At 39.1% G+C, this 18,535-nt stretch overlaps 1 protein-coding gene across 9 annotated transcripts in view; it reads right to left on the bottom strand.

The window, feature by feature from the left end:
- Positions 1–18,535, bottom strand: part of pcdh15a (protocadherin-related 15a) — a 332,115-nt gene that overhangs the window by 40,736 nt on the left and 272,844 nt on the right. For all 9 annotated transcript variants that reach the window (XM_037538811.1, XM_037538812.1, XM_037538818.1 and 6 more), the window contains 3 exons: positions 5,712–5,821; positions 3,219–3,359; positions 636–763 (listed from right to left, as the gene is read on the bottom strand). In XM_037538811.1, the coding sequence (XP_037394708.1) occupies positions 636–763; positions 3,219–3,359; positions 5,712–5,821 (379 nt within the window). The remainder of the gene's footprint in view (positions 1–635; positions 764–3,218; positions 3,360–5,711; positions 5,822–18,535) is intronic.

The raw sequence follows: 18,535 nt of genomic DNA, 5'->3' as shown, positions 1-18,535 counted from the left end.
TTGGACAGGAGCAGGGTGGAGGTAGGTGGCATTGCACTGTCCTGACAGATGAGCCTCTCTGTGGAGACAGCAGTTCACCACTCTAACCATCAGATGCAATATACTACAGCCAACAGCTGAAATTTACAGCAGTGTTCCTGTTAAAATACAGATATGAAACAAACCTATATTTACAAAATCGTTTCTGCTTAAAACTCTAGAGAAAAAAAAAACAGCACAGATTTGACGCATAGTGAGTCAATCAGAGATTATGCCTTTAAGAAAATGTCATTTATTCCACAATATGTAGTGAATATATTTTCAACATATTACATTTTGTTATGGATGAGATTTTGACAGTTGTCCAGGTGATATTAGAGCTGTACAATATATAATTTGTTAATTGTTGTTGTCATAGAAGTTTTGCAGTTGTACTATTATGAAAGCTGCAATACGCTTATGACAGCTGGCATTTTTATAATTCTATACAAAAAATAATAATAACAAAAAAGTTGTTTAACAGCAATGGTAATCACAGTACAAGTACATTGTCCCAAGTACATTGTCCCATGCAGTAATTATATGCATGTTTGGGCCTTTTCTCAGATGTATACAGAGAACTGCACACAACCACAGATACAGCAAGGAATACTTACAATAACCTTCAGCACTGAGGTGAAGGTCTTGGTGTCCTCAGTTACTCCCCCAATGTACAGAGACTCGGTAAACACAGGAGGATGATCGTTCTCATCCTGCACGTCGATAAACACCTTGGCTGTGTTCGCTGTTTATTTATTTCCCATTTGTGCAAAGAGTGCACACACACACACACACACACACACACACAGATACAAAAAATTCAGAGAGGGTGGGTAAGAAACAGCTCAGTGTGAGGAAATGCTGAACCTATTTGTCACGGTTAGAGTTAGAGGAGCATAGAATAAATATGTACACAAAGCCGGCTCAACCTCCACACAGCAGTAGAGGTGAGAAATATGCACTGTCAAAAAGCATTTTTCTTCCACTGTGCACTGCTGAAAAAACTAATGTCATGTGGCTGCTGTCTAGGGCTACACCAGGGAAATAGGACAAATAAACCTCTATACATCATATCACACACACACACACACACACACACACACACACACACACACACACACACACACACACACATACACACACATTAAATCACATTTTTTGTTTAACCATTTCCAAAAAAAGTGCTTCATTAAATCAAATAAGATATGACAGTAATGCACAGACTGATGTAACAGTTTGGGGCCGAATCAAAGAGACTTCAAAAACCAAACTTCTGACCAGCTCACTAGATCTCAAACACTTTTTGGAAATATGATATTGCTCTGACTTCTTACTGGATTTATGTTTGTGTTTATTCTAACCTTATGCAGTATTTTACAAGCACAAACACACTGCTGAGAAAAGCTATTTATAATATTTGCTTACCATCAAAAGATGAGCATGAGACCACAGAATTTCATTTTTTATTTTTGGCCAATGTTGTCCATACAACATAAACCATAACAAAATCATAAACCATAAAAAATTATTTGCTGTGTTTACTTCTCCAGTCTCAGCTGAAATGGGACAAAAAGCAAAATGAAGTTGTCTAAAGTTAATATTTGATCTTAAACCTTTTCCATGAAATAGTTGCCTCCCATCTGTCACCCACTTACATCACCAGACTCAATTGATACAGACTTGATGACTTAATTAGGAATGCTCTATCAAGCCTTTATGCCAGCCTCTTTCAAAAGGTGCTTATTTTGGCTGTGTTCTGGCTTCAGTTTTCTCTTCAACAGGTTAAAAGCATGTTCAGTTAGGTTTAAATCAGGAGACTGACTTGGCCAGTCTACAACGGTCCACCTTTTCTTTCTGATGAACCAAGAAAGGTTAATTGTTTGGTCACTGTCTTGCTGAAGTTCTGCATTTTTCCAAGTAATAAAATGTTGAGGTGAGATATAAAATATAATGGGGTGGTCAGTCCATTGTTCTGAGGACATCAAAAGTTTATTTGTTTAATTTGCAAATTTTCTTATTTTTCTATTTCCTTTTCTCAGTCACAGCTTTTTTGACAACTACACATCCTTTCAGACTCATGGTGCTGAGTTGTCTTCTCACATAGGAAGGATGGACAGAAACATGTGGATTTGTTAGATCTGGAGCAAGAGTGGAGCTTAATTTTTTGCCATCTTTCAAAGATGAAAGCTGCTAGTACTGTTTACCTGATGGTGACCGCTTGGTGGTCTAACGGGTCTTGGACAGTTGTTAGGAATCCCTTTTTCTCCATGTATTTTTTGAAATTATCGATATTTCCTGAGAAATATCTCTTAAAAAATGAACAGCTTAATGGCCATTTTGGCTGGAAATTAAATAAATGAAGGATTGTATACGACTTTTGCACACTGCTGTATTCACAAATACATACATCTAAGCACACAAACAGATAGTCACAGATTTATACACACACACACACACACACACACACACACACACACACCATTGCCGCAGTTACACAGTACATGCAGTGTTTCTGGGCAGCGTAATTCCCCCCTGTAGGACAATGAGTTCCTGAGCAGGCTTTAAGTGCATTTTCATTCTCCGTGCAAGCAAAAAACTCACTGAGCTTAAATTGATTCAAACCATTAACACTGCATTATTAAGTGCATGCTGTTATTTGCAGCAAAGCCTGCTTTAATGTGTGAGTGCAGGTGTGTGCGTGTACATCTGTGTGTGTGTGTATACATCTGACTAATTGGGCTGCGACAATCTTAATCGGGCGATTCTATCCCTGTTCCGCTCTGATCCTTTTAACGCACATCAATAAAGTTTTAATAAAAGGGCTCGGCAGGGGGGAGAGCGCCCTGTGTAGGAACAAGCGCACTGATAAAGAGAGGAACAAGTGGAGAAACAAACGAATGCAGCTGGACGGAGACCCGCTGTTCTCCAACCTTTCGTCTGTGATAACACAGAGACAAAGGCTGCATCTCAATCAGATCTCATACAAATACGCATTAACCGCAGTGCACGCAGTTTGCACACTAAATAAACATATCCTGCACAAACCAGACACCTTTGCAGGCCATCACCAATTCATGCGGCTGCCTACCATAACTCTGGCCTGAGACCCCTGAGAGTTAATAGGTCAGGTACTGTGGGCTTGAAACTACAGGATATTCTGCCAGATGAGGTCACAACCTTTGACTTATAACAGTACTTACTTTTGGAAGGCACACGTAAGTTGGCCAGGACAAGGGCCAGCGAGTCAGCCTGCACACGGAGCTCGTAGCTGATCACTGTCTCGTAGTCTAGCAGCTTGGCTGTGTAGATCATGCCAGTGCGATTATCCACCCTGAACACACCTTCATACACAAGCCCAGAGATATCAGGCAACAATACAATGCATGGGAACAATGAAATATTATATAATTTTTTTTCCATATAAACAATATTAAGTGACATTAGTCAGTCCTTGGCATGAATGGCATTAATCAGTATGTTGAGTTGGCAGCCTAAGTGAACACTCTGACTAGCTGTTCATCCCAGTGAATCAGTGCATGATAAAAGAATTGAAAACAAGAAACTCATCCAGTTCAGGGCTGGCAAAACTTTCGCTTCTCATGGCCCACACAAATGACCTAAGCTTCTGCAGCCCAGAATAAGATTTAAAGGATCCGACTGCTTTCTGAATCTACTGTTTGGCAGCTACCGATTGCTGGATGTCAGCCTGAAGAGCGGAAAGTTGCAAATGAGGGGCTTATTCATTTTAATAGGTCTAAAGTTAGATACATGCTCACTATATTTAATCTCCAAGTGATAGTGTAAACTATTTGGCTTCAGAGCTTTATTTAATAAGACCCCAGAATGGTCTTATTATAACACAGAATGGTAATCCCTAGTTTTCAGTTCTGTAAAGCCTAGCATTAGATACTCACTGCTGTATTTTAATTTCGGTTTATGCTTTGTTTTTTTCAGGTTTTTCAGTCTGCGATATAGTGGCTGCTTGTAGATGGCCAACCTTTAGGGTGTTTAGGGTACTTTTGAAAGACCTTAATTTTGATCATCCTGTGAGTGACTGGTGACCTGTCCAGGGAGTTTCCAGCCTTCCGCCTAATGACGCCCATGACCCAGGGGAATAAGCGCCATAGACAATGGGTATGTGAGTGAGTGATGTTGAGCATTTACTCATGATCGATGAATTCCATATGGCTGAAAAGTGAAATGTTTTACACTGAAAATATAACAATGATGTAAACCTGTCATGATTATTATGCAATTGTCTGATCACAATTATTTCAGCTAATTACAATTATTTAAGCTGCCCACAATCATTTCCCACAGTTATTCGCTTTCACAGTCATATATTTACAACAAACAGAATGTAAATTTGGTACATTATAACATACTATATCACCTTTAGAGGGCAGTGGTGAGTAATGTTTGTTTATGAGCTTGAGCTGTGTCTGTCATCAGTTGAGAGTCTGCAGTCTGGTCAATTAGGTCAATTACAGCTAATCAGCCACTTTAGGCTCATAATAGTTGTAAACAATGAACAAAAATTGTTAAACTGTATTATTACACGGTAATTAATCGTCAGATAAAATTTCATGACCATGACAGGCATATGTTGAAAACTAGCTAGTATTCTGCCGTACCACTCAAAATGCTTGACATAAATATGATATTTTATTTTTGTAAATAATTATCACAATATTATTGGCAATATTTTGCCACTGACCAAAGAAAAACCTGTATCTCCAAACCAGTTACAGGAGAAGGCAAAAACATTCTTAACTTTTAGTCAAAGTTAATGTAAAGAGGTTTTATTCTAAACAAATAATAATATTTTGGGGCACTTCTATTTTATATGATGAAGAAATATGAAAAAAGACAAATCTGTATCATCATGACCCACAGATTGAAAACCTCTAAACAAGATTTTTTTTTTCATAACAAATATGGACTATAGTGACCTCCTGGTCAGTAGAGCTATTTCCTTTCATGCACAAAATGTACATGGTGTTGGCTTGTCTGCAGTAATCTTTGAAGAGATCAAGTGCGATGGAGAGCTGATAGGAGGTGATCATCACTCAGATATTGTTGGTGCTAGATCTTCAACTTCGGCTGTGTGCGTCAATGCCCTTAACCTCTTGAACTCTAGGCTGATAATTTAGTTATTCATCTTAGAACTAAATGGTAATGACTAAATTATTTACTAACTACTATAAAACTAATGTCAAAGCTGTGCAGTGAGGAAATTAAGTGTGGCCCCAGAGAAGGGCCCTTAGGGTTTAAAGATTACTATTATCTACATGCACCTCTGTAGATTGCATCATCTCAGGAAAGGCCTTTTGGCTAATGTACGAGGGTTGTTTATTTCATTTGTTTAATTGTGTCCATCCATTTTCCAAAGCCAGAATGAAATGTGTGAAAATGCTAAGGGTGAAAATGCAACAGCAGAGAGGTTGATCCTCAGCCTGGGGAAGTGAAACCATGCTCAGTAGGCCTATACTCCCCAAGGGGCAGGAGCAAGGGCATGCAGCTAAGGCCACCAGAGCTAATAAATTACTCTGTAAAGTGTGACCGCTAGCAAGTGCTGCCCAAGCACAGTTCTTTGTTCTTAACAAAACAGAACAAACAATGTGTGTATCTGTGTGAGCAGAGTGGGGAGTGCCAGCCATACAGCAGAGGAAAAGCTGAGGAAGAGCACTCACCCGCATCATTTCCCCCGACGATAGAGTAGAAGATGGTGGTGTTCACAGCCGCTGCCAGGATCATGCCTACCGCCTGGCCAATTGGGGCATTCTCACTCACCGGACTGAACCTGAGCACAAAAATTTGCACAGATCAACACCCCAAAATAGAACGCACTGCAATCTCTCATTCATTCAAACTTCCATTCTCCATTAGACCTCATACATAGTAAAGTAAGGTGCAATTTTCTTCAGCAGATTTCAGTTCCAACAGTAAGTAAGGCCAAAGGAGTGAAGTATATTGTGGGATTTGTTGGTGAAAATTGCAATCCTATGCAGGCGGGCAATTCTCCACAGACGGCTCTCCCACTCCTACACAGTTAAAGTACCTACAGTGTGAAATGAAAAGGTAGAGTAGTGCCATAAAAGTCACACTAGGTGATACTGAGGTGATTTTGAAACAATAAAGCAGTAGATGCGGATAAAAGCAACTCTGTTTTAAAGTTTATGAGAGGAGCTTGAGGGGCTTCTAAAGAAAAAGGGGTACTTAGAGGAGAAAGGAGCTTAAAGGGAGTTTGAAAAGTTCTGTCTTAGTTTAAATCATGATTGTCTCTGGGCATATTTTACTGCTTGAAAAAGGCATAAAAACTGTAAACATGCAAAATCCGATTCAGTCATTCTATGGAAATGTCCATTTTTGTGTCTCAGTACAGATATATTACACTTGAAAAACCTTTGAAATAAAAATCACACTAACAACATCACTTGATTTTAATTTTTTCTGGATATCTATGAAGAAAAGTACATAATAAGTCCACTGTCTCTTCTCAGTTATCAGGAACTTACTTTAGTAGCACACACTTTAGCGGTTACTCCATGTTTGACATGTGGTTTGATGCTCTGTAAATTGCATTTTTCGGTAACACCAGTGACTTCTATGAATAGACAAAAAAAACCTGAACGTTTCTGTAGAATGACCAAATTTTCCTAAAACACAGTGATAGTTTAACCAAAAACAAATTTCCAGGCCATATCTGAAGTCTTAATTTTGTCTTGAGGAAGTTTTGCAATGTCTAAAGTGTATATCTACTGGAAGCTCATGTTCCACTGTTTTAGCAACTGTTTCATTCAGTCAAATATTCAAACTTCATTGAATTGCTGAATAATCAGACTAATGATACTTGCTAATGTGGTTTCTGACACTGTGTGATATAACTGATATGTATTTAAAAATTGGACAAAAGTACACAAACAGTAGCAGGCATCTAGAAGCAATAATTGTGGCTGATCGACTACATGTGGGGGGTAAAGAAAACATTGTGTACATTTGATTTCTGGATGAACCATTGCATTAAATTATTTGGCATCTTCTCAGTATCATTATGCATGCTGTCATTATGTAAACTGCTTTTGGAAAATGGAAAATGCTCCAAGGTTCCAAGAAAGACAGACACAGGCAGGCAGGGACATCCAGAAGTGGAGGAGGAGTGGGTGGACAGCAGCCAAACTCCGATTAAAAAAAAAAAAAAAAGCAGCACAGTGATTATGAGCAACCCACTGCAGATTGCAGCCTTTGCCCTGACCTATTGTGCTGGATAGACAGTGAAGTGTTCTTTCTGTTATCACTGAGACAATAGACGCCTGCTGCAGCTCAATACTTCTGCTGTCAGCACAAAGTCAAAAGCATTCACATTACCAACTAAAAGCTGATAAGCTTTACTTTGGTTACCATGGAGATTACCAAAGCCATAAATAGCCTGCATGAAGGGCCAAGAGATGTAGAGAGAGAGAAGACTGCTCAGATGTACTTTATACTGTGTATTCCCTGCTTTTTTCAGAAGACACACACTTGGGAAAAAAAAAGATTGAAATAGTGAGTGACTCGTGTCTTTGGTGTGTCTTAGGTTGACACCTGCACAAAAGAGTGAAGTAAGAAAAAGGAAGAGAGAGTCAGAAAGTAGAGGAAAAACAGGGCGAGAGATTTCATCCTGTAAACATCATCATGACCCTGGGGCGGATGAACAGATGATGTCAACTCTTTCATATCCTCACTCATTCCACTGTCTTTTCTTTAGAGTCTGCAAACTAAGTGCTCTTCAAGTGCTTTCTGAATAACAGGTAAAAACGGACTGTATAGCCCCCTAAATAGGCCCACCCAAATCTAAACATATATATTTCATATATGAACATTTCAGTGATATATTTTACAATGAAATTTAGGAAAAAAGTTTAATCTTTTACCGTAATCATGCAAGTTTCAAATGACTTATTGTATATGTTATGTTGTAAATAAACATTTTAAATAAATGTGAAGGCTATATGCTGCTATATTCAGCAACAGTTAGGGTCATGGTCCTAAGCTGAAGCCTAATAGTTCTCACTCTGCCCAAGATCAATAAAACACCTACTATATGAGTGTATACCTAAATGAGATGAGACTGAAAACCACACTGCAATATTCAATATTAAAAAAAAGGTTACTCAAGTGTATCAGTAAATCAGCATCTTAATGACTAAGAATGAAACAAAACAATAATGCATAGCCTTGCCTGGGAATTTTTAATTCAGACATTATTCATACCTGGTTTTTGCCCAGGCTCTTAAGGAGCTCATCTTACAAATGAGGCTAATTAAAAAGATATCAAGGCAGAGTAATCTCTGAGAGGAGACTCAGAGGCCAATTTAAACCATTTGCCCTTGATGACATGTTCGAAAGTGAGATTCTCTCAGATCTCAGAACTGACAGAAGCCAATTTAAACTCAGAGATCATACAAGATGAAGCTACAAAGGCAAAAGAAAACAAACCTCTCTACACAGCGATCTAGTGCACATCATACCATTGAAGTATGAGCATGATAAGTACACATTTATAGCACTTAAAAGGCATTTCAGTGGTAGAGGAGCGTGTCAACAGTAGATTTCTTATTTAAACATTGAATCCTCTTATGAAAACAACAGCACTGGCTTTATGTGAACAAGATAAAGTCATAATTACCTTAAAGCAAAGAAAAAAAAAAAGACATGGCAACTGAATGAGGAGCATGTTTTCAAACATAAACAACTCTGATCCTATCTATCTATGTCTTTCATGTGCATACAAATGTGCAGTACTGCTGTGCAATTGTTCCTTAAATGCAATCACGTTACCAGGTTTTGTAATACCGATATCACAAAAGTGTGATAAGAGCCTTTAACTATCCAACCACTAAATGTTTTACTGTGTATTGTGAGCATCCTGTTTAATTACAGATGTTCTTTGAGTGTTTGAATAGACAGGCTGCTTTATGGGATTGTTCCATCATGTTAGTACGGTTCGTACTGTGTTCATATGCTGTAAATATACACTATGAAATCCTAAAGAGACTGCTGTTTTATTGAGGTTTGTTAAGGCTTCTCACACTTAAAAGTGAACCAAATGAAAAGGGCAGTATATTATACAAAGTCCAGATAGATGCAAATATATATGTACATATTTTATACAAAATGATAAAACTATTATAACTGATGGTCTGGATCCACACAAACCCCTAAATAATGAGTAGAGTGGTGTATGGCTTATGTGACTTTTGTTTCAAGAAATTCTGACTTTTCCAAATGCTTAAAGCCCATGTACAGTTTCCAAATGATTATTCTGCTCAGCCGCTGGCAGATTTACTGAGTTAACATGCTGGCATATTTAACTTAGCCAAGAGCAGATTCAACTCAGTTACTGCCGTATTTCATTGTCACATTAACCAGACAGGATTCATATCATCTTTGATTTAACTCTGTTATGGGCATGTTTCACTCAGCCACTGGCATATTCCACTGCAGACAGCCTTTGCTTGGTTAATTTGCAAACTAATGGCAATATTACTGCACAATATTATTCTCCATAAAATCCACATTAGATTTCATGTTGGTCAAGTTTACACCAAAGAGGCTGTTTAGGTGCTAAAGTCTTCAAGAAAAACACAGAAAGAACTAAACGTGGGTGAACATTACTGGCCCAGTCACAACATACCTTTTAGCTGAAAAACAATGCATTTTGCAGGGGTGATGCCTCTAAAAGTAGTGGGGCAAAATGTAGTTTCCACAAAATATAAATAAATAAATAAATAAATAAATAAACCTCAGTTGACAAACTGACAAAAATGCGACTCAGTGATGAACTAAAACTACCTTACATGTCATTTTAATAAAATGAAAAAAGTTTATACATCATACAAGGTATGTTTTTGAAAGAGCCCTTAGTTAAGAGAAAATCTAACTGACATTTAATGAATGCAGTAACAAAGTGCATTAAAGTATCATAGTATAAACATTTTTACCAGGTTAGTGAGTTCCAGCTTCCCTGACACACTGAGCACCAACTCACGAAGGCTTTACTGTTTGAGAAATGTCCTGCCTTACATTTGAAATAAGTCAGTGCAGTTCAGGTTATAACAGAGAATTTACATACAGATACACACATGTTTGTTTTTACACAATGTCAGGATGTGGGATCATAAAGTCATGTATATATTATATACTGTATTATTATTTTACTTTTTATTATGTATTGCATATGCAGTACTGTGTAAGAGTCTACCACGCGGTGGCGTGGTGTGTAGCGCTGTCACCTCACAGCAAGGAGGGTCTGGGTTCAAGTCCCCATCCAGGCTCCCTCACCCCACATGACCCAGAAGGAGCAGCAGCTTAGAAGATGTGTGTGTGTGTTTTTTTCTGAGCAGCAAACATTTACTTTCTCAGAAAAACACACATTAGTACTGGGTCAAAATGTTCTATTCTTGTCCCACATGATTAATCAAGTCAAAGTTTAGTTTTACAAACCCTCCAACACCATGGTTATAAACATTGCAGCTTGCAGGCAGGTCCAGCACAACTTCTGAAAGAATTCTTAACATATGACCCCACTGTTTCAAAAAACAAGATTTTCTTCAAGATTTGTACTGACAGATTACTTATGCCACAGACCTGTACATATACACAGTTGATATAATGCTTCGATTGTCTTTTAAGTTCATATACACATCCTACATCCATCCATCCATCCATCCATCCATCCATCCATCCATCCTCATCCGCTTATCCGAGTCTGGGTCGTGGGGGCAGCAGACTAAGCAAAGAGGCCCAGGCCTCCCTCTCCCCTGCCACCTCCTCCAGCTCTTCAGGAGAGATATCGAGGCGTTCCCAACAGTCAAGAGATATAATCCCTCCAATGTGTCCTGGGTCTTCCCCGAGGTCTCCTCCCCATCAGACATGTCTCTAACACCTCCCTAGGGAGGCGTCCAGAGGCCATCCTTACCAGATGCCCCTGACCACCTCAACTGGCTTCTCTCAACGTGGAGGAGCAGCGGCTCTACTCCCAAATCGCTGAGCTTCTCACCTTATCTCTAAGGGAGAGTCTGGCAACCCTGCGGAGAAAGCTCATTTCGGCCACTTGTATCCGCGATCTCGTTCTTTTGGTCACTACCCAAAGCTCGTGACCATAGGGGAGAGTCGGAACGTAGATTGACCGGTAAATTGACACCTTCGCCTTCTGGTTCAGCTCTCTCTTCACCAAGATGGACCGGTATAGGGTTTGCATTACTGCAGACGCAGCACCAATCCGCCTGTCAACCTCTCGCTCCGTCCTTCCTTCACTCGTGAACAAACACCCGAGATATTTAAACTCCTCCACTTGGGGCAAGAATTCACTCCCAACCTGGAAAGAGCATTCCACCCTTTTCCGACTGAGGACCATGGTCTCAGCTCTAGAGGTGCTGATTTTCATCCCAGCCACTTCACACTCAGCTGCAAACTGGTCCAGAGAGAGCTGGACATCCTGGCTTGATGACGCCAACAGGACCACATCAGCTGCAAAAAGCAGACGTGAAATCCTGAGGCCACCATACCGGACACCTTCTGCCACTTGGCTGTTCCAAGAAATGCTGTCCATAAATGTTATGAACAGAATTGGTGACAACAGACAGCCCTGGCAGAGTCCAACCCTAACTGGGAACCAATCTGACTTACTGCTGGCTATATTAACCAAGCTCCTGCTCCATTTGTGCAGGGACTGAATGGCCCGTAACAACGAGCCCCTCACCCTGTACTCCCGGAGCACTCCCCACAGGATCCCCCGAGGGACGCGGTTGAATGCCTTCTCCGAATCCACAAATCACATGTGGACTGGTTGGGCGATCTCCCACGCACCCTCCAGGACCCTGGTGAGGATAAAAAGCTGGTCCAGTGTTCATCCTACACCCTACATTGTAAACACATCCTTTCCATTGTTACACTGATAGTGAGCTCTCTCACATGCATGCACACACAGGCACCAGATGCAACAGTGTTCACAGAGGTGTCAGAAATACACTGGCCTACAGCAGAGCAACATAGAAACTGACAAGACATAGCAGCAAAGGAAGAAAATCTATTGAAGTGTGTGTGTGTGTGTGTGTGTGTGTGTGTGTGTGTGTGTGTGTGTGTGTGTGTGTTAAAACCAGACATATGTGCATCTAGCCTATTAAGAAGTCTTAATCTGTGTGAATATGCATCATACGCTACACAGTCATTTATAAATATACAGAACATTACTCACATACACAACATGGTCTTTTTTGGTCTAATTGTAAGGTTTAAAGAAAAGCAAACAACTGAAATCACAGAGCTACAAACTTATTTCCTGCAGGGTTTAGTGTTCCCTCAATGCTCTAACAGACCTTCCGTTTACTGAGAGAGGGAAAAGCATCGTAATCAATGTGGATCTTCACTCGACCATTGTCAACGTAGATGAACCTTTGCTTTAGAGTACCTCTGACCCAGTCTCTCGCTGCTGAAGTCACCTCCAGACCCCAATTTCTCCCTAAAGTCTGTCCACTTAATGCTTCTTAACAGGACAAAGATACATACACAGACCAACATGGACGCAACATGAGCACTGCCATTACTGTGTACTTACAGATACACACGTTTGTTTTTATACAAAGTAAGGATGTAGTGTCATAAATATACTATTATATAAATAGCTGAAAAATTATATTAAAATGATATTTTTCTGGGCAGAAACAATTATTTTCTTTGAAGAACACAGATATTGACATTGTCAATATCAATTAACAAAATATCAGTTTTATTTAAACTTCAAATGAATAAAAAATTACTGAATTACAAATTACATCTTTTTAATGGAAACCTACTTCTGATGGAAACATAAAATAGCTAAAGAGCACAAAGGCACCTTATCCAGGTGTCCCTGGAAAAGTAAAGTAAATATCATCTTTTCATAGTCATTATTTTCTGCATGTTCTTCCCAAACAGTTTGCAACTAATGTATCCGATACATGCTATACTGAACCATAACCTTAACCTCAGAAAAAAGGAATAAAAAAGCTTTATAGCTTTAGTAAAAGGCACTTTACAAGTTATAATCATTTAGTTGGTCAGGAGTCTTTCTTTCTGGTTTTCCAACAGTCAGGACATTGTGGCCCTGAAAATACACTAACACATACACACACACACATAAAAATGCATACAGAGAGAATGGGGGTTGGTATTTGACAGCTTAAGAAGGGCTTGCTCAGGAAATAGCCTTTAACCTGTGTATTATTGTACCTTTTCAAACTTCATTAGCGTTTGTCTACAATGATCTCTGGCATGAATACTAACTAGGGGCATTTAAAAGTTAAGGTCGTGGGACAAATACACAGAAGATAAAAATCTTTGTAACCTGCTCTGCCTGAATCTACTAATCTTTGCTCCACCCACGAATGTGGTGTTTCTTTGCTACTATTGCTAGACTGGACATACAACACAGAATGATGAAAAATCTCATTCAATCTAATGAAACCCTCTAGCACTCAACCTTCACATCCTGTACACACTGTTAGGACAGAGCTGTTGTTGTGCACTTTGTCCCTGCCTTGCAGTTACAGCTATAAAAAGCAGGAGTGACTGAATCATCTCCTTTTGTTATAGAGACTTTGTCTGGGGTGTCATTTTTATTCTTAGAATCTAAAAGATTTCCAACTCATTTGTCTCTGTGTCATTGTCTCTGAGCAGCTTCACTTTCGTGATGTGGCTCAAGGCTACTCTCACTTTCGATTTATGGTGGAACACTGGCATATAAAGCATAAGTTATGATGGGGAAAATGATGGCAACAAATTTCATGAGATCAGGGGAGAACAACTCCAGTCTTGGAGGGCTGGTGTCCAGCATAGTTTGGTAATTTACCTGGTTAAGCAGGTAAATTAAAAAGAGAATTACACCCCTTACATTATTAACAGTGTGACATTCACATGCATACAAAATAAGAATCAAACAAAATTATTGTAGATTTTTTCACAAAACTAAATTGCACTCTACAATTTTGCCTTAGGTTTAATAAGGGTTTCTGCCAGTTTTCTATAAAGTGCCAACTCAGCAGCCACAGGCATCGCCAGGCCAATTTTAGGGAGCCTTTAACACTAATTGTTTAGTCTAATCCCCAACTGCTCTGTATTCCATAAATAGGGTGCCAACTATAAAAGTTTATTGCCAAATAGTGCACCATTTATTGAGCGTGGATGTGGCTGTCCCAAATGACTATTTCCTAGCTTTAATTTGCACCACTGACGTGCATGATCCAGTATTTAAATTCCTACATAGTGCACAATGTAGGGAGCAGGGAGCCTTTAGGTCAGCCCCAGTGTGAGAAGAGGGGCGCTAGTGGACTGGTGGCAAGTAAGACTTGCAGTGGTAATCTGGTGACTAAAAGTACTTATGTACTGTTATATGACAAAAAGTTTAACATTTCATGAAATGACCTCAGTACACAGTGATGAGTGACCGAATGTTCTTCTCCTCATTCCGCAGTCCATGGTTGCGATACCATACTCTTAAGGAACTACAATTCTATACTTGTAGATGCAAATTACTATTAATAAATTAATTTCTGAAAAGTGTGCCTTTAATCATATTTTATGTTGGCCTATCTCTTTAGTATCTGAAACAGTCACACTAGTATTAGCCATGAATTACTGTTTCACGTACTGTAGTGTTGATCATAACATAATTTAATATCCATTAATTCCTCATCTGTAGATGGAACTTAAGAAGCAGCAGCTCAAAAGGATGCTATTAAGGTGAGAAGATTAACAGCTCAAATAACAGCAAAAAATAGTCATCTCTCATAAATCACTGAACTCTTGTAATTCTGATTTTATTAAAAATAACATGATCCTAAATACAGGCAAAGAGGAAGAAAGAAGCTGAAGGAGACTCTTTCAGCGTAGCTCCCTATCCATAAATCTCTAGTGATGCCTCTGACAGTAGCTAATAAAGAATGCAGACCATGTATTTAACAGTAGTTAATGAAGAATGCGGACCAAAGAATGTGGACAATGTGGACGTCTGTCTACGGTTCTATTCATGCATGCCTTGAGATCAAACAATATCACTGGACCAAAGCTCCATTATGGCAGTCTTGTTGGATGTTTCATAATAGCTGCACAAAGATACACTGACCTTTAACAAACCAAGCAGCACTAACAAAGAGCACATATGAGCAGCACAAGTGTGTGTGCACATGCTCTTCTCTTTCGCACTGTGTGCTGTTATCAGTCCTACAGAAGCACACAGTTACAGAGGGCAGGCTAATGAGGTCTATGGAGAAACACTTTATCTCCTCTACACCCCACACCATTAGCGCTCCCTTTCTTCTCCAGGCTTTTCAGCAGTCTACTCCTCCTCAGCTTCTGTTTCAGTCAGAACTCAGTGTTTGAACACTTACCCCGCACAGAACAAACTTCATAGCAAATAACCCTGCAGCAGAATTAAAACCAAAGCTCAAATCCCTGGACATGCCAGCAAAATACATCTTAATCGTTTTTACTATTGCTGCACTCAAACCCAGAAACCCCCAAACTCCCCACTACTCTAAAGTTCAATGAAAGTGTACAATTAACGTAATACTAAAAACACAGAATATAGCAATATGTATTCAAGGCAGAATATTGTCACTCTGTGATATCCTTAAAGTTGCTCACCAGGATTCTTTGCTTAACATGAGAAGTGAACTATTGGAACTTCACTGTCAACAAAAATTTTAAATTACTTTTTGTTTTAATTTATTATAAAAGATAATGAAGACATTGTTTAGGTCTAATCAAGATTGCACAACAAATATTAAACAACAATATGACAAAGAACAACAATATGGTCAAAATGTACTTATCACTGATTTTAGACTTATATCTGATCATTATAAACAGTAATTTACTGTCTAAGCTTAAGCACGTATAGTCACTGTTTCTGAGCATTTCTATACACTTCAGCTCACTCAAATGCACAGCATAGTGGAGAGCACTACTGGCATACACAGAAGATTGAAGTACTGCTATACAAACAGGAATTTAGCCAGGACACTCTCAACACTACATTTTGTTAATATTGATTATCGCTCTAAAGAAGCACATCATTGAAAAAAAAAATGTAAATTTTTGTTACAATTGTTAATCTTATGTAAAATTGCACAACTGGCTAATTATAATTAAATTAAGTGACCCTTATTAGTCCCACAACTGGGAATTTTTCACCTCTTAAAGGCATCTCAGTCACATACTGTTGGCTCTGGGTGTCGAACCGGTGATCATCTGGTTACAGGGATGGTTTCTTAACCTCCAGCCCACAACTGCCCCATATTAATCATAAAGTACTTGATTTTAAATAAAACAAAAAACATGCAAATAATCAGTTATTGGTATAGTGTCAGCTGAGGATGTGCATTCCAACAAATCTTGATGATTGAGGATTCATAAGAGTTCATGAATAAATATCGGGTTAACCGCAGGGAAGGAAAAGCAACACAAAAAGAAAAAAAAAAACCTTTGACTGAAAATAATATTGGGGTATAAGTTTACCTTTACAGTACTGGAGAACAGAGAATTCAGCAAATGTGTTATATTATTCATAAACAGCCGAGGGACAGTGGTAGGTTTTCATGTTGGATAAGTAATGGGGACTGCCTCTTCAGATGAGCTTATGAGCTAGCAGAGCTAACATAGGTCATATCTGATGCTGATGAGGACTCGCTGCCTCCTACACTAAGTCTTTTCCCCTCAGTGGACAATGTGCAAACATGCTATTTGTCAGAGAAATACATTACTCTTAATACGTTAACCTAGCTATCAACAGCTAGAGCAATAAGAGCTGTGCTATCTCTACATTTTCAGTTCCATCGTGAGCAACAGGAACTTAGCAACTCTTCATTACGTCCTTGGCAAGTCGCTCATGTTCAGGCACTCGACATTCTAAGTAGAAAATTACACTGCAAAAAAAGTCTGGGGCTTTAACTTAAAGTTAGTGTCGGGGCTGCATTAAATTTGTTATTTGAACTAAATAATAATAGCAACAAGCTGATGGGACACAAACCATAGATTCTTGTTCTGTCACTGTATTATTTGAAATTCAAATCAACTCCATATTTTAAAGCAGGCTAAACAGTAACTGTTTTAAATTAAAATACAACAACTGCTCTTTTCAGTATTCAAATACTGGCACCTCGAATGGTTAATCAAGTACTGCACAGCCGTAAAACAAGGTGTGAATGATCAATTACCATTATCAGAGCAGGTTCAACTCCAAGTTTTAGTCCAAACTGCAAAAAACTGCACATCAAAAAGTGTACTAAAAGATGTGAAAATACTGTCATATTAGTAAATATGACTAGTTCCTAACATCTAGTGCACAGGGCATCTGTATAACATTCCTGTATTGGATTGGCAGCTAAATCAGTCCAGTGTGCAGACCTGACAGCACTGTGTATCTGAGTGCCAAAGTCCATCAACTATGCAAGTACCCCCACCTCACCCCCACCCCAACACACACACACACACACACACACACACACACACACACACACACACAGAGCATAACAGTCCTTTCCAGTTGCTCAACACAAAGCCACACAGCCAGCAGCTCTGGCTCATATACACAGGCAGTCTCTGTCTTCTGGCCTCTCCCTAGACACAAATATCTGTGCACAGATATAAAGTCACATACCTTCTCAGGCCTTCTCCTTAGCTTTCCTGGCTGTTAAAATTTAATGAGCCCATAAAATAAACATATACATTACAATTAATTCAAAGCAGACCCTTATTAAACTGAGGCCTGACCAATATATAATTTGGCTGATAATAAGTTTCAATAGATAATTTTAAGAAATTTGAGAACTGACAGTCAAGTTTAACAATTATTTCACTCATGCTCAACACAGCACTGTCTAATTAAAACTATTCAGATCTTTTTCATTTTTGACTACAACACTTTTATCGGCTGAATTTTTAGCTCCTTAAAATCTGTATTGATTTTTCTATTGGATAGGCTTTATAATAAACCCTGTTTGAATCTGTGAGGATGCATCAGTGCACTATGCACTAGTACACTCTAGTATAATCATCCCAGAATATATAGAAAACTTAGCGTTAAACATGTTTAAACTACGTTGAAAGCAGTTGAAACACATGTTTTCCTGGCACATGATTTGCCCTCTCTGTTCATTTTGTATTACTCTACAGACTCAGCAGCTCAGGGAAGGCCAAATGGAGCACAGTCTAGAGCATATAAAGAAGTAAAGAGAGGTTGTGGTGGCACAGTGGTTAGCATACGTGACTCAACACTCCACTGGCACTGCCCGCAGGTCTGGGCCAACACTCGAGGCTGGTGAAGAGTTGGAACAAGGTGTTAACGAGTGAAGACATATACCACAGAGCTGACTCCACTGAACCATTCAGCAAGGCATTTTCCCCCCATGAGCTGCAGGAGTGCTAGATTATAGCTGTTCTGAAATTTTTCCCAATAACTTATTGTGATGTAACTGCATATGTATTCACATTAGTCTGA

The sequence above is a fragment of the Pygocentrus nattereri genome, chromosome 5 (assembly GCF_015220715.1).
Source record: "Pygocentrus nattereri isolate fPygNat1 chromosome 5, fPygNat1.pri, whole genome shotgun sequence".
Taxonomy (NCBI): domain Eukaryota; kingdom Metazoa; phylum Chordata; class Actinopteri; order Characiformes; family Serrasalmidae; genus Pygocentrus; species Pygocentrus nattereri.
Note: the sequence above shows the minus strand (reverse complement) of the source record. Positions and strands in the feature narration are given on the sequence as shown.